Raw genomic sequence first — 15015 nt, forward strand, 5'->3', positions numbered from 1 at the left:
GTTTGTTGAGACATCCTATGACGACGACAATAAATAGCTTTAGACGCATTTGTTATTGAACTGGCTGACATGACATCGATTGAAATGACTATTTGCTCAAAAATGATAAAATACACTTACTTCTTCTGGAGGTGACGTTGGATCGCGAACAGTAGGCAACGATCCACACTTGAGGATTAACTTTGACCCTCGTTCACTAAACAGTCAGTCAGAAAATGATTCTTGTATTTAGGAAGTTTAAGTGGTGCCTTTTCTTCATAAATAAAATCCATCCGCTGCGTGTTCAGTGGCTCTGATGTCAGTGAAGACTAGTATCTCCATTCTTACATCCCACAACAGAACACCTACACTTCTTAGGGGACATTACCGGCTGTCGTTGAAACAATGGCGATGGTGTGCAGAACAGATCACCGAGGGCGGGGTCTATGCCAAAACCAGATGTCAATCAAACCGCGTCGGTGGGGCTTAGCTCATTTCTACGTCACACTGAGGAAAATCTAGAACAGGGTGTTCTGAGACAGTGCTTGTGATTTATTGAGATAGTAAAAAAACTACTGGGTGGATTTTTATCATTCTAGGGTGGTTTTGCTCACACACTGCCAACACACATTTATGTTCAAACACCATGTAAAAGTGAATTTTGCATAATAGGTGCCCTTTAAGTCCGAGGGGACGTCAGCGGCGGTCAGAGGGGGTCAACGAACGCATCCATCAGGTGCTACGAGTGCGAAGCAAAAGCCTAAATAGGCACGCAAAGAAGCACAGCTCGAAATGCAGGTCATCGATTTTGGAGTGATTGCAATGTATTTTAAATATAAACGTGTGGGCTACTGTAGATCAGCGTATTTCTGGAAAAATCATTCACCGCTTTGTTTGTCTAGTCTACGAGTTTAAAAGAGCGCGAGCGTCTAACGTGCCCAGACGCGACGCTTTGAATTTGCGCGTACAACGAATAACATCGCGTTGGGAGCTGACTAGTAAAAAGCTACAAAAGTTAAAGACAAGACGTTTGTATTCAAAGTTAAAAAACCAACACACTGCAACATTTTTAAATGTTTCAAATAAAGGATCTCATATCTATGGGTCTATCTTCTATATTCTGATGCTGATGATTAGATAATACCCTGACATCATAGCCTATACGAATATTAGATTATAATTTTTTTTCCTGCTCAGTAGCGATCGTATCTTTCTCTTCCACTTGATTTGTGTATAGCATATTTAAGGTAGCAATGCAATACATAATATCATATTACTGATATTAATAATATGACAATATCTGCAGTCAATATTGATTAAATGGGAGGGAAAAATCCAGCCCATAACGCAGCTATGAAAACAATTATAAAAGCAGGTTCATGTTCATCTACTGAGGTGGGATTCTGGAACTGTGAATAAACTGAATAAAACAGCAAAATAACAACAAGAACAATAACATCTTCATTAAACAAAAAAGAGATTACCTTAGATAAAGTTTGATGTAGTAGCTACCAGTAAAAAGTCTGGACCCATTATCTTTAATGTTTTTGAAAGAAGTTTCTTATTATGCTCTACAAGCCTGCATTTATTTGATCAAAATACAGAAAAAAACAGGAATGTTCAGCAAGGATGTGTTAAATATATAAAAGTGATAGTGAAGACTTTTTTAAAACAACTTTTTAATAATCAAAAAATCCTGAAAAAAAGTATCACATGTTATAAAATAAATATTAAGCACCATTTCTAACATTTGATAATAAATCAGAATATTATAAAGTTTTCTAAAGGATCACGTGACACTAAATTCAGCTTTGAATTGCAGAAATATATTTTAAAGTATAGTAAAATAGAAAACCATTATTTTAAATTGTAATAATATTTCACAATATTATTTTTCTGTATTTTTGATCAAATAAATCCAGGCTTGATGAGCATAAGAGACTTCTTTCAAAAACATTAAAAATAGTAATTTGTCCAAACTTATGTACTGTGTAAGTAAAAATATACTAAATTTAAAATTAAATGTTGTATAAATAAAAAGGTTAGGAATCATATTTGTTTCAAGTGTTTTTTATTGGGGGTGGGGGGCCTCCAACATGAATTTTGCCTAGGGCCTCCAAATGTCTAGAACCGGCCCTGCTCCCAAGTGAGATCCCACTATGTCTCTGAAAAAAAACTGTCTCTGAAGAAAGGAAGGCACTGCTTCAAGAAACCCAATATTTCTTATTATTTATCCACTGTGTTCCCTTTCTTAGTAGAACATTCTGAGACCTCTTTTTCACTTTTTATCAAAGGAGATATAATATTATCAAATATCTATGTATACAAATAATTTATTTATATCTACCTGTCATTTCTGATCTGATATTCTCAATGTCTTTTATAGATGTTTTATAAATTAAACCGTTATGAGGATTAATTGATTTATCTTAGATTAAGTTTTGCAGTGCATTGATGTTTTAATATACAAGGTGATGTACATTTTTACATGTGAGGAATGGTTTTGATATGGGCATGAATGGGAATGAAAAGCATTCGGACATAATATAAAGAAAATGTGGAATATTTGCTAACTGAGACCTGTAAGTTTACACAATAAAGCTTCCATGTAGTGGTATGAATTATGACATCCAAATGTCCAGCATGAATTCCTAATCCTGATGCCGCAAGAGCAGTTCTTAAACTTTCTACTGGTGCTTTTACTGCTGCATTTAAAAAGAAAATTGGCACAGCCTTCGTTGTTCCGCAGTGACACAGTTGGCCTTTGAAGGATGCATGCAGCCTTTCAATTGGGATGCAGCAAATATGACCTGATTTGTAGAACATGTTTCAGCAAATCTAATCTCATTTTTTTAACTCAGGAAAGATAAATGGGCTTAATAGACAGGTGGTAGTGATAATTGCTTGTTGGGCTGGTTTGCCTCAGGGGAGGCCTCTTGGTCAGAACTTCTATTTAAAGTCAATTTTAGTAATAATAGAGAATTAATTTGGCTTTAATGGCACTTAGAAATCTTCGGTTCTGAAATAAATAAATACATAAGAGTGTTGATTGCTTTTTTGGCCATTATAGTCTCTGATTGTGGTTGCATTAATAGTGAGGTGCCTGCTGTTAATGCATTGAAGCAGATTTTTATATGATCTCTGTTTTTTTTATGGCATAAAAAATGCTATAGAATTGTGTTATACATCATGGGCCCTATTTTAGCGATTTGAAACGCAAGTATCAAGCGCGAAACGCAAGTAACTTTGTGGGCAGGTCTTGGGCTCTGTTGCTATTATACCAGCGGGATAAATGACTCTTGCGTCCGACACAAATCTTAAATGGGTTGGTCTGAAGTAGCTTCATTATTCATAGGTGTGGTTTGGGCATAACATGAAATAAACCAATCAGAGCGACATCTCACATTCCCTTTAAAGGGATAGTTCACTTTGAAATTAAATTTTGGTATCTTTCAATCTCAGTAGTTTCAATTTTGATATTTTTAGGTCAAACCGTTCTTGTCTGTCAGTCATATAATGCAGGTCTATGGTCACCACCTCAAAGAGCATGCACAGAGAAGTCCAAATTAAAACAATTCCCCATCGTAAGTACACATTGATGGCCTAAGACACGAAACGAGCGGTTTGTGTGAGAAAACGAACAGTATTTATATCGTTTTTACCTCTTGTACACAACCACGTCCAAGTGATCTGTGGGCGCGCGCGCTTCCTGGTGTGTGACGTGTGCGCGCGTTCTGACGTACACACACGAGAGATCACTTCCGGTGCTTTCCGGCACTTGCACAGACTAAGCCAGAACGCGCACACACGTCACACACCAGGAAGCGCACGCGCCCTCAGATCACTTGGACGTGGTTGTGTACAAGAGGTAAAAACTATATATAAATACGTTTTTTCTCACACAAACCGCTCGTTTCGTGTCTTAGGCCATCAATGTGTTTATACAATGTCATGTCATTACATTTGTTTTGCTTACAAAAAAAAACAGACCACATGACTGAAACCCTTTTAGTCCATACAATTCTGGCTTTATTTCTTACTTCTCTTCAACAAACATCTACATAATTAAGCTGAATGTGTAGTCACATGAATCATTCTGTTCTAAAATAAGCCTTGAGAGCATGATGACAAAACATTTTCATAAAACTATATTTTGGTGACAGCACACCCCCATCCATGAGTGAACATGAGGATTATGCTCTGCTTTGATAGGATTAAATCAAAGAAACACTTTTAGTGGCTTTGATTTATGATTAGAATTACTAATAGAGAGCAGAATATCATGTACTCTATGACTTGAAGGGCTTTGATTTACCATATTGACGTCATTATTTTCTCTCCCTCAGGTATGTGTATGAGTTTGCCCGGAGGCACAGAAACATCCCAGCAGGCTTTGTTCTTAATGCTACTCAGCACCATGTGAGAATGGCAAAGCGATGTTGCCACCCTGCTGTCAAGATCTCTTGTTTTCTCGAAGAGGTAGTATAAACCACACATTTCAGATTACATTCAAACCTTGGGGTGGCATAACCCCTGTGAGAGGTATCATGTTGGGTGAATATATCTAATGCTGATTATGGCCTTCAGCATGTTTTTGCATGTGAAGTAACGTGCTGTCAGTAGTAGCCTAATACATTTTTAGCGAACTTGACAGCAATTAATAGTAAGCGTTTTTCGCTTGACAAATTCAGGCACATCCAAATGTTTGTGAATCCTTTTCGGTTCATATGTCCAAAATATCTGGACATTAATAATAATGGTAAAATAACTGTACAAATAATATATTTAAGTTTCTAAAGCTGTCAAGACATACATTTTGTATGTTTCAACATATACCTAAACAGAATTGAATGATTTTGCTGGTCCTCAAGTTGGACCAGCACCAGCATCCAGATTATTTTTTATTATTGTTGTTTTCTGCAGGGATGCATTCATTAACTCACAGTGCGTTCATTTTACATAATAAGCTGCCTAATTAGAAGCTGATGAAAAATTGTGAAATAATGTACTTTCAACAATAGAGACAACAATAGGCTTAATTTTCTTAATTTTCTTAATTAATTCTTAATTTTCTACATAGTTGGAAATGTAATTTATGACAGGTTTTATTTTTTGTATTTATTTTTTATAATGTCCAGTTCCAAGTCAAAATGGGCAAAGTCATTACTAGGTAGGAAGAGACAGACAGTGTCTTTGAATTTTGGATGATGAGATACCACACTTACTGAACTTCCCGCAGACGCATAATTGCTCCCTCTTTGTTGCTATTGTTATATGTATTGTCTATAAGTACCATATGCCACCGTATAGAAGCTAAAGAGTGCTATGCCAGACTATAATGAGACTGATAATCATCATTGTGCCTTGTGTGTCTGCTTTTGGTATCAAATGCCCTGAAGGCTCTTGCATGGTCTGTTGTAAGTTACAAATAGGATTCCAAGATATTATTGTCAACACAAAACCTGCGCCAGCAGACTCAAATCTGCTGTTCATGGAGTTAAAATCTGCTTTCTGCGGCCCACACTGCTTTAAACAGCTACTAATTAAATGTCTATTTAACGTTCTGTGTAGGAGGGAACTGTGCTATTTGTCTAGTTGTGTGTAGCAATTTGTCTAGGGGAAGCAGAAAAATGAAATGGAATAAAATGATTATGAGGATAAGGATGATTAATATGATGATATCATTCAGTTCAAATCAGTTTAATTTATATAGGTTGAAACCCCAATAATGATCAAAATGATGATGATGATGATGATGATGATGATCATTATGATGAATGGTGGTGGTTGATGTGGAATTATTAGTAAAGTACCTCATATAAATCCTGTCTGTTTACAGAGACTCCAAATGGGAAGCGCCAACATTTTTCTGAGGTTTCTATCCAATGTTTGCAACAACCAAGTGAATTTGAAATCCTACAAAATTGGGTAAAAAAAACAACAACAAAAACCATAGCATCATCACACCATTATAGGAAAAGTTATTTATGCATCCTCTTGTTGTTTCAGACTAGTTTTAAATTCTTGCCAGCTCACAGGTAGCTTTTTTTCCCCCTGGGCTAAAGTTTTGACATATTGCATAAATCATATTTGATTGAAATGCTTGTATTGAAATATTTTAGTCATTAACATTAACTGTCAATGAATGGAAAAGAGTTTTTATTATTATTATTTAGTTATTATTATTTATTTTTTTTCACTTTTACAAGTCCTATTGTTATGGAAGAAACAACAGAATATCGGTTTGGAATGACATGAGGATGAGAAAACTAAACTTCTTCCTAAACTTAGTTGTTTCTCCTCTCTACTTTTTTTATAAGATGCGTGTTAGTTAACTGTTTAGTTGCCTACACAGTCTGACGTGTAAATGAAGTGTGTTTTGCTTTTTACACACCATAGGCTTACATTGCTTTACATATTTATAGGTTGTCTGCATATTATGGAAATCTCCTAGGACTGTCCTTTGAAGATGCATCTGCCATATCCAGTCGTTTCCAGTCTGGGCTTGAAAAATGCTGTTTACAGCCCCAACCTGAATGTATAATTGAAGAAGTGAGTAGAACGGTCAGGCCGCTCCGATTCCACTCTATGCTGTGCTCAACAAACCACAATGAGGAGCACAAAGGTTCAAATCTCTCTTGGGACAATTATTTTGATCAGATTTCCTTCTGGCAGTGAACTTTCCTCTTCCGCTTCATAAGACATTTGATGATATGACAAATAAGAATATTTTTTGGGGTAACTGATGAAAAACATGTCATCTATTGGAAGACACAATACTCACTGCTTCCTAATTGATAGGGATTTTCTGAATCTGGGTTTATTTTAATGACCATACTTGGTGGTTATTATACAAATTTCCTGGAGTCCTTTGAGTGGAAGCAATTGAAAAAAACAGCCTTTCTCTCTGTGCTTCGCAACAATACCTGCTGTTGTATAATGTTGTTTATCACATCTGCTGCCCCTTTTCTATTTAATTTTATCATTATTATGTGTCATCTAATTTTAGACTAAAAAAATACCAGGACAGGGAAATGATCAAAAGAGATTATAATTTCTATTCAAGAGAAAGTGTACATGGAACAGATAGGAATTTGACAGAACCCTCTGATATCATTTATTTTGTCATGAAATTCAGCAGGAGGGCCTGATTTATTGTATTTTTTCCCTTCATAATAGTTGACAAGCTTTCAGAAAGTTCTGTGCAGTGAATCCAAACTTAATGCCATGTCTGAGGATTTCCGGAAGTGCTGCAGGAAACCTGCCCTGGATACACTTCCTTGTGTGGATGACTTGGAAAGACAACCCCGTCAGCATCCACATGTAGCCGTTCCTGTTTCATCCCAGCTCTGCGAGAAAGTTCAACCACATGGGATTGACAGGTGCTTATTTAATATTCATTAAATATTCGGTGGTAGGGAAACCATGCGTGTCTTAAAGGAAAAGTCATCCAGAAAAGATATTTCTGATGTTAGCCAGCTTATTTCATTATGATGTGCCAAAGTCTGTGCTATTTTGTTGAAGGAAGAATGGCATTACTCACTACAACACTATGTTTTGATCTGTCTTGCCAAATGTGCTAATATGCTAATGCAATGTTGAGTGATATAATGGGTATATTGTGCTTTTACCGTGACCCACTCAGATTTAATACAGGTTCTCTGGGAAAAGCTACCAGTTCCCCTTTTCCCAAACACAATAGATTTTGATTTTGATAGTTCCTCTTGATTTTGATCTTTAGCTAGTCTATTAAAGGGCAAAAGTGCAACTAGTCATGAATTATTCATACTGTGACTGAAAATGATCATATGATCAAAACAACTCTCTTCAGACTTTTGCTTAGTCACCATGAAATCAAAATTAACAATTCTGTTATTTTAATGGAATATTTCAATCATTTATTTTAAATGATTTCTCTCATTATTTTTAAATTCATGTGCCCTCATAATACCCAGCCATATCCCCTCTAGCAAAACACAACCATCCAACAATTAATCTATTATTTCTTCCCAACATTCTTTTTTTTTTTCTGTTCGAGAAGCCATTTTACTTGGATATATGCCTCAATAGGGGGGAAAGGACTATCACAACTTCCATTTCATCAGATACTGAAGCTCTTGTGATCAATTTTCCAGAGATCAAACCAAAGATCTATTTGGGCTGCAAGAACCACCTGAAATTCAGTCCTAACTGTGCATGAAAAGGTTTCACAAGTTCCCCTTCTCGTCTAAAATTAAGTCATCCCGTTATCAGAATGAAGGTAAAACAGGTTTTGTACCAGGAGAATTCTGGGCACAGACGTTAAATTTTTCCTTTGAACATGAACAAGAACATAATAGATTATTTGAGTTGAGGTGATGGAGTTATTCCTGTATATTCTTTGAAAACTGATGGGATGAGATTAAGTACATAATGCAGAACAGACCCATTTATCTTCTGTGTAACATTTCAGACAGTTTTTCCTTTGCAGACTGACAATCATTGTCATGCAAAATGATGCTTGCCTGGAGCACCAAAAATTAAAACAGGATGCCCTCAAGCAAAGATTTTGACCTTTTTTCTCTCGCATCATTGTCGCTTCATTTTTTTATAGTATGTAATGGCTGTTCTCTGATCAGCACCTTATGCCTCTCTCATTTAGTGAAAATGTAGCCGGTATGCACTGCATGCTGTGATGAATGAAGCTTGTGAAGTCACTTGTGTGTCTGGGTGGACAAGTAAGAATGAATTCTTGCTGTGGGGCAGACAGCCGTGCACAGAAGTCTATGTTTAATTTATCTTGGACTGTAATTATGAGCCACTCACCGTTGATTCTGAATGCGTGCTAGCAAATTCTACTGAGTTTACCTCGCGGCCTAGTGTCATTAAAGGTGACATTTTCAGAGTGCTTAAGGGGGCTAATACTAGGTCATTTATTGTGGCTTCTGAGTGTATGCAAGTGAAATTAATGTGAGATGGGGTGTTCTGACAGAAATTATAGAAGTATGTAAGTTTTCATTAATATTTATTTAAAAGCATAATAATAGATTCTCCTTCTTCGGTAATACACTGTCCAACTGTACCCCCTAGTGGTGTTCTTCATGTTTGTATGACCAGAAAAATCAGCCTTTAAATGTATAAATACATTATTTTGAGCTCCACAATGTATTACATGGACTCATGCCACTAATATTTAGTTTGTATAAAGCAAAAAAACACAAACTGTGTTGTAAACCTTTCAGTATCCCTATTCCCAACCACCAGAGTATTATCAATTATTTTTGCTTTGTTAAACATACAAAACTAGAATTACAACAAAGTGTTTTATATGTATGGTAGTAGACCGGATTCTTGCAGAGATGTGTCAGCTGCTGATTTTTGCATTATTAGTAAACTGTATTCATTGACATTAACACTTTATTTTTACGGTCCCCCAACATATATTTTACTGACTACAGTATAAGTTACCTACATGTCAACTTATTAATGACCATAACCCTACCAGTCTACTAATACTCTAGTGAGATTAGTTGACATGTACTTGCAAATTAATGAGATTAGTTGAAATGCAGTTGCAAAGTTTCTTATAGTTAAAGGGATAGTTCACCCAAAAAGGAAAATTAGCCCATGATTTACTCACCCTCAAGTCATCCTAGGTGTATATTCTTCATTCAGACGAATACAATCGGAGTTATCTAAAAAATGTCCTGGCTCTTCCAAGCTTTATAATGTCAGTGAATGGCCTTTTCTGTTTTGAAGTCCATAAAAATGCATCTATCCCTCATGAAAGTGCTCCACATTAAACACATTTTTAATATAACTCTGATTGTTTTCATCTGAAAGAAGAATGTCATATATACCTAGGATGACTTGAGGGTGAGTAAATCATGGGCTAATTTTCATTTTTCTTTATCGACTATCGAAATAAAGTTTACCATTATTTCATACTTGTTAAGCTATAATAATTCAATTCTACAAGATGCCATGTGCTCCGTGTATTTTTAGCCATTGTTTTTTTACTAACTACACTAATAATATACTGTGCTCTTATTGTTAACTAAAGCTAAAACTATTCAAAATCCTTTTCGTAATTTCGTAAATGAAGCAGAAAATTAAATGAAAATTACAGTTGTTGCGGAAAGTAACTGAAATAAATAAGTTGAAGTTGAAGTAATACTAATTTACTAAAACTAAAATTGGAATAAAAAAAGTCCAAACTAAAATGAAAACGGAAAATATAACATTATAATATTAACAAATATAATATTATATTAATAATTATTCTAAATGATTGCCAGTATCAAATGCAGTTGTTTTTTTTTTGTTGTTTGTTTTATCGAATTGGGTGAAATGTGTGGATTAAAGAGTAAGAGTGAACCTTACTGATAGGGCGGTAGCACTATTTTACAGTCCTGTTCCTCATGTACATACTTATTACAGTAATTTATAACAATAAGGTACTAACCCTGAACCTAACCTTAACCCATAAAAATCCATGTATAACTTTGATGAAAGGTTTTGATCCACTTCAAATGTTGACTACTGTAGTTACCTTACAGTAACCAGTACTTTCTTAGGTGAGTACACTGTAAGTACACTACACGTGAGTGCATGTACTGTAAAATAAAGTGCAACCAGAAATGCCACCTTCCTATAAAGACCCATTTAAACTGTACGAGAAATAGTTTGAAATTAAGACAGCATGTTGTCTGCAAATGACTTAATGCTTTTTCAAATAAAAATGGTTCCAGGGCTATTTTACAGTGACTTTTGACAGCCCTAAAATGAGTTATATAAATGTGTGTGTCCATGGAGAACACTCTTATGGACCCCAGTTTGAAAACCCCCACTGTGTTACAACATAAACCTACAGTGAAGAGATCAGAGCCTCCTATGGAGAGCATTGAGGTCTTGCAGCCTCCTGCTGGTTGGCTAAAGATTTGTGCTCCTGTTCTGCCCTCAGAACATACATAGTAGTGGCCACTGAAAAGGAGAAATGTCATGTTGTATGCAGCAGCAGGAGAAGAATGTTTCCTAAAGTCAGTGTATGAATGAGATCAAAAGCATGTATGTGTGCATGTTTCCAGATACTTGTTCCTGATTGGAGTAAAACATTCCTCCATTTCTCTGCCTGTGCTGACAACCGTCCTCAATCGAATCAAGAGCACGGTAACAGCCTGCTGCTCATCTGCTGACGTCACAGCGTGCTTAACAGAGAAGGTGAGACGATGTTCATCCTGAAACTGACATGATTTACCAGTCTGTGCTTTACTACAGTTTTGTATCATTGTTTTATGTTTTGTGCTTAGCAGCAGGTTTTTCATTTTCTTTTTTTGGATTACACAACCAAGCCTTTCTTCAGATTTCAAGTTTTTTGTGTGTGTGTGTGCTTATATGATTAAGATTGCTAAAAAAAAAACACGGGTAAGATGGCTATTGTGAGAAGCTTCGATCTTTTTTGAAGCATGTCTAGATGATTTGCCAGCACAATGCCACTCTCTGACTTGACAATGAAGTCTCATCTCAGTTTTGAGATTGGAGCTCTCATCAGGGCTGAGATGTTATGTTAATGGATGGTTCTCTTGGCAGTAAGGTGAACTCACATGAAAAATTGTGTTGAGGCAGCAGGCACCATTTCATAAGGATTTTAGAAGTAATATGAATAATACCTTGAATAAATCGTATTATAATGCTATAATTGGACTGGAGCTCAATGAGCACTTCTTTTCATGCTTAACAATGATGTCAAAAACCCACAGGCAACCTGATCAAAAATGTGTCAATGTTTGGTTAATTTAGCCTTTCAGTTTTCTCTTGCAGTTCCTCCAATTATCTGCTCGCTCGCTGCTTTTCTACAGTAGATGTGAGAAGTTGCTGGTGTGAACATTAAATTGAAGGGTTTAAACTGCATCTGTAACCAGGGAATGAGCGCACATCATTAACATGCACAAATGAAGTTCACTCTTCACTTGAGAGAGTCTTGCGAGATTTCAATTAATTTCGAGTGACAGCAGGGTGCTTTTTGTACTCGCTGGGTGCTAATCAATCCCGAACTGTCAAACGACGACACGTCTCATCTTCTCTCCCGCTGCTCGACTTTGAACACTGACAAGGAAAAAAACATACTATTTTTTTATTTTAAGGGTGGTGTTACTGGCCAGACAGTTCTTTCATTTTTTCATTCTCTCTCTCTCAACTTTTATCGACCAGGAAAGTAAATTGAAAAAGACTACAGCACTTCTGTCCAAGTTGGATGACACTTGCTCGCAGTACTCCAAGCCGTAAGTTATAGTCAGACTGTTGATGTTATTTAACAACAGGGGATTTGAAAGGAAGGAGCTGGTTGCAGATCAGTACAAAACTCTTCAATAATGCTTTATTTCCTGCAGGAAACAGACTGAGAAAGGTGAGACTCAGGCACAAGCATGGGTTCACTTGACCACATCCTGCTGTTCCAAGCGTTCCCCGGCACAACTGTGTCAAAAGCTGGTGAGAGCACTGACGAACCACTATCCTTTTTTGAACCTTTGCAGTGAAAAAAAACAAAACATTTTTGTTGTTTATTTATTTATATATGAAAAGGGTAAAAGTTTACAATAAGGTTCCATTAGTTAAAGGAATAGTTCACTTCAAAATGAACATTCTGTCATCATTTACTCACCCTCAAGTTGTTTCAAACCTGTATGAATTTCTTTCTTCTACTGAACAAAAAAGAAGATATTTTGAAGAATGTCGGTAACCAGACAGCTGATTGACCCCATTAAATTCCATAGTATTTTTTCCCTTATAAGTCAATGGGGTACATCGACTACATTTTTCCCCCCATTTTTAGCATATTAAACCAAATTAAACTGGCATTTATGCTTAAAACATGATAAATCTCCCAGTGGGAAAGTAGTTCATCACCAGGACAGGCAGATCAAATCAGGATTTAGGGTGTCTGTATAATTTAATACAGTTATTAAACTAAGGTTTGATTAAAGTTCATATTTTCTTTTTCAGACAGAGGATGTCCTTAAGTATGACGACGACATTGGCGTTTAAAGACTCGCTCTTATCAAAGATTCTTTTGAGCGCCAGCAATTATATTGGATGAAGAGATCTTCTAAATTCCCTCTCCAATGGAAAATGTCATGTCTCTCGTCACCTCAGATGTTTTATTCTTTAAATAAACTTTCCACTTGCTTCAAAGATTGTTTGTTTGTTGGTAGTCTCCTGTTCCGTTTGCTCTTTTAGCCCATGAGGCTTGTGGCATTTGCAGTGTAAATGTATTAGGCTTCTGTATGAATAACCTTTACCGGGAGCATAACAACATCCACAATGATTTCTGTTGTTGCCATGGTGTATCATCACACACTGGAAGACTTCACATTAGCTTTCATAGCAAAGTGATTAACAAATTATTCTTGAGATGTAATTTTAACCTCACTTGATTTCAATATACTTTTTAGCTTACATTTATTTACATTTTTATTTTCCTATTTTTTGTGAAATAAAATACAAAATAGTGTTTGCGAAATAGAAGTTATAGTAGGCCCTCTGGAATTATAAGAGGAATTTATATGCTTGTCAGGTTTCAGATAAGACGCACACTTTAAATTAAAATCTCATTTGTGTAGATGGGCTTTTTAGCTTCTCTTTATACATTTTAGCAATTAAAAGAAATACAATAAAGCACTCACTTTACAATAAAGCAGGAAGGAAAGCACAAAGCGTCATTAGGCTAGCATTCACACATATTGAGGGGCAATAAAGGTGACCTAAATGCACCCTGCTTCAATACAATTCACACTGATTAAACTTGTTTAACAGTTCAAATCAATATCACGCAGGTTCTTCTGAACAACCCCATTCAACCTTTGCATTTATGGAGGGCTTGGATATTGAATTTCACCCACACCATCTCCATTAGAGAGACATTTTAACATTTGTTTTTCTCAACAGGATTCTTATATCCTCATTCATAATGGATATGGTTTGTATTGGTCATGAGGTTCCTGGAGCAATATGGAACCCAAACAGAGCTTGAGAAAGAAGCAGTCCACAGTGAAGTGCATCTCTATCTCGCATTGCTGATGAAGGCTTCTCTAATTTTAGTTTGAAAATGGAACTTTTTCTTATCAAGCTGCTCCACTGATACAGGAGTGGACTTCAGCTTTCTTTGCCAATTCAAACTGTGTTCAACTCTTCATGGCTGTTTATGTGTTCTGTTCTGGTGATTTTAATGGATTTTTGGATTCAAAAGTAGTTTTTAAATCGAGTTCATGCAAGGATGTTATGCCTCACTTAAAAATGTTTCTGATGGTGATGCACTGTAAGGAGTGTGAACCACATGAATTAACTATAATGCAGGATGTTTTTAGGCCCTCAAACATGTTCTTCCTGAACTAAGATGGCAACATGTATTGATCAGAACAGAACAGAGACTCATTTCTGCTACAGCTGTCTGGATCACATCTAATCCGGCAGCATAACAGAATGATGAAAAAATAAGAATATGTACTGAACATTTCCTTAAAGTCTTGTGGTCAGCTGGACAAAACCACTATAACTCATATATACATAGTTAAGACAAAAATGTTAGTTTTGCTTAACATGAAAAGAACTGAAAATGTTATAATTTAGCATTGATGTTTACTGGCTGTATAAGCTACAGTAGTACATCTCTCTCTCTCTCTCTCTCTCTCTCTCTCTCTCTCTCTATATATATATATATATATATATATATATAAACTGCATGTTTTAGTGTGTGCATTTTCTTTGGAATGACTAAATACATTGCCATTAATTAGTTCGACGCTGCATCATGGTGGTGACGCTGTGGGAAAACTCTGTGTGAACTTGTGTCTGAAGCAGGTGTGAATACACGCAAAGTTTGATGATGTCACAGTTGCACCGACAGGCTATAAAAGGGAACCTGAAGAACACGTGATCAGCTCTTTGGTCTTCAGGAAGCCGCTTTGTTTGAAGTTTGTGCATGTGAAATGTGGATTTGTAAAGAAATCAAGCAGTATGGAAAGAAAGTGTGGGTTTAGAAAATGTATCTCGACCTGTTCT

The 15015-nt window shown here is 36.1% G+C and overlaps 1 protein-coding gene across 1 annotated transcript in view; it reads left to right on the forward strand.

The window, feature by feature from the left end:
- Positions 1 to 13146, forward strand: part of gc (GC vitamin D binding protein) — a gene marked incomplete at its 5' end in the record, with an annotated part of 43897 nt that extends 30751 nt beyond the window's left edge. Inside the window, 8 exon segments of the mRNA XM_081366238.1 lie at positions 4326 to 4458; positions 5819 to 5907; positions 6405 to 6531; positions 7159 to 7361; positions 11046 to 11178; positions 12169 to 12239; positions 12348 to 12447; positions 12961 to 13146. Coding sequence (XP_081222364.1) covers positions 4326 to 4458; positions 5819 to 5907; positions 6405 to 6531; positions 7159 to 7361; positions 11046 to 11178; positions 12169 to 12239; positions 12348 to 12447; positions 12961 to 13002 — 898 coding nt within the window. The 3' untranslated portion in view covers positions 13003 to 13146.
- Between the last annotated feature and the right edge of the window lie 1869 nt (positions 13147 to 15015).

This window comes from Scardinius erythrophthalmus (genome assembly GCF_964197995.2).
Source record: "Scardinius erythrophthalmus genome assembly, chromosome: 5".
NCBI classification, from domain to species: Eukaryota; Metazoa; Chordata; class Actinopteri; order Cypriniformes; family Leuciscidae; genus Scardinius; species Scardinius erythrophthalmus.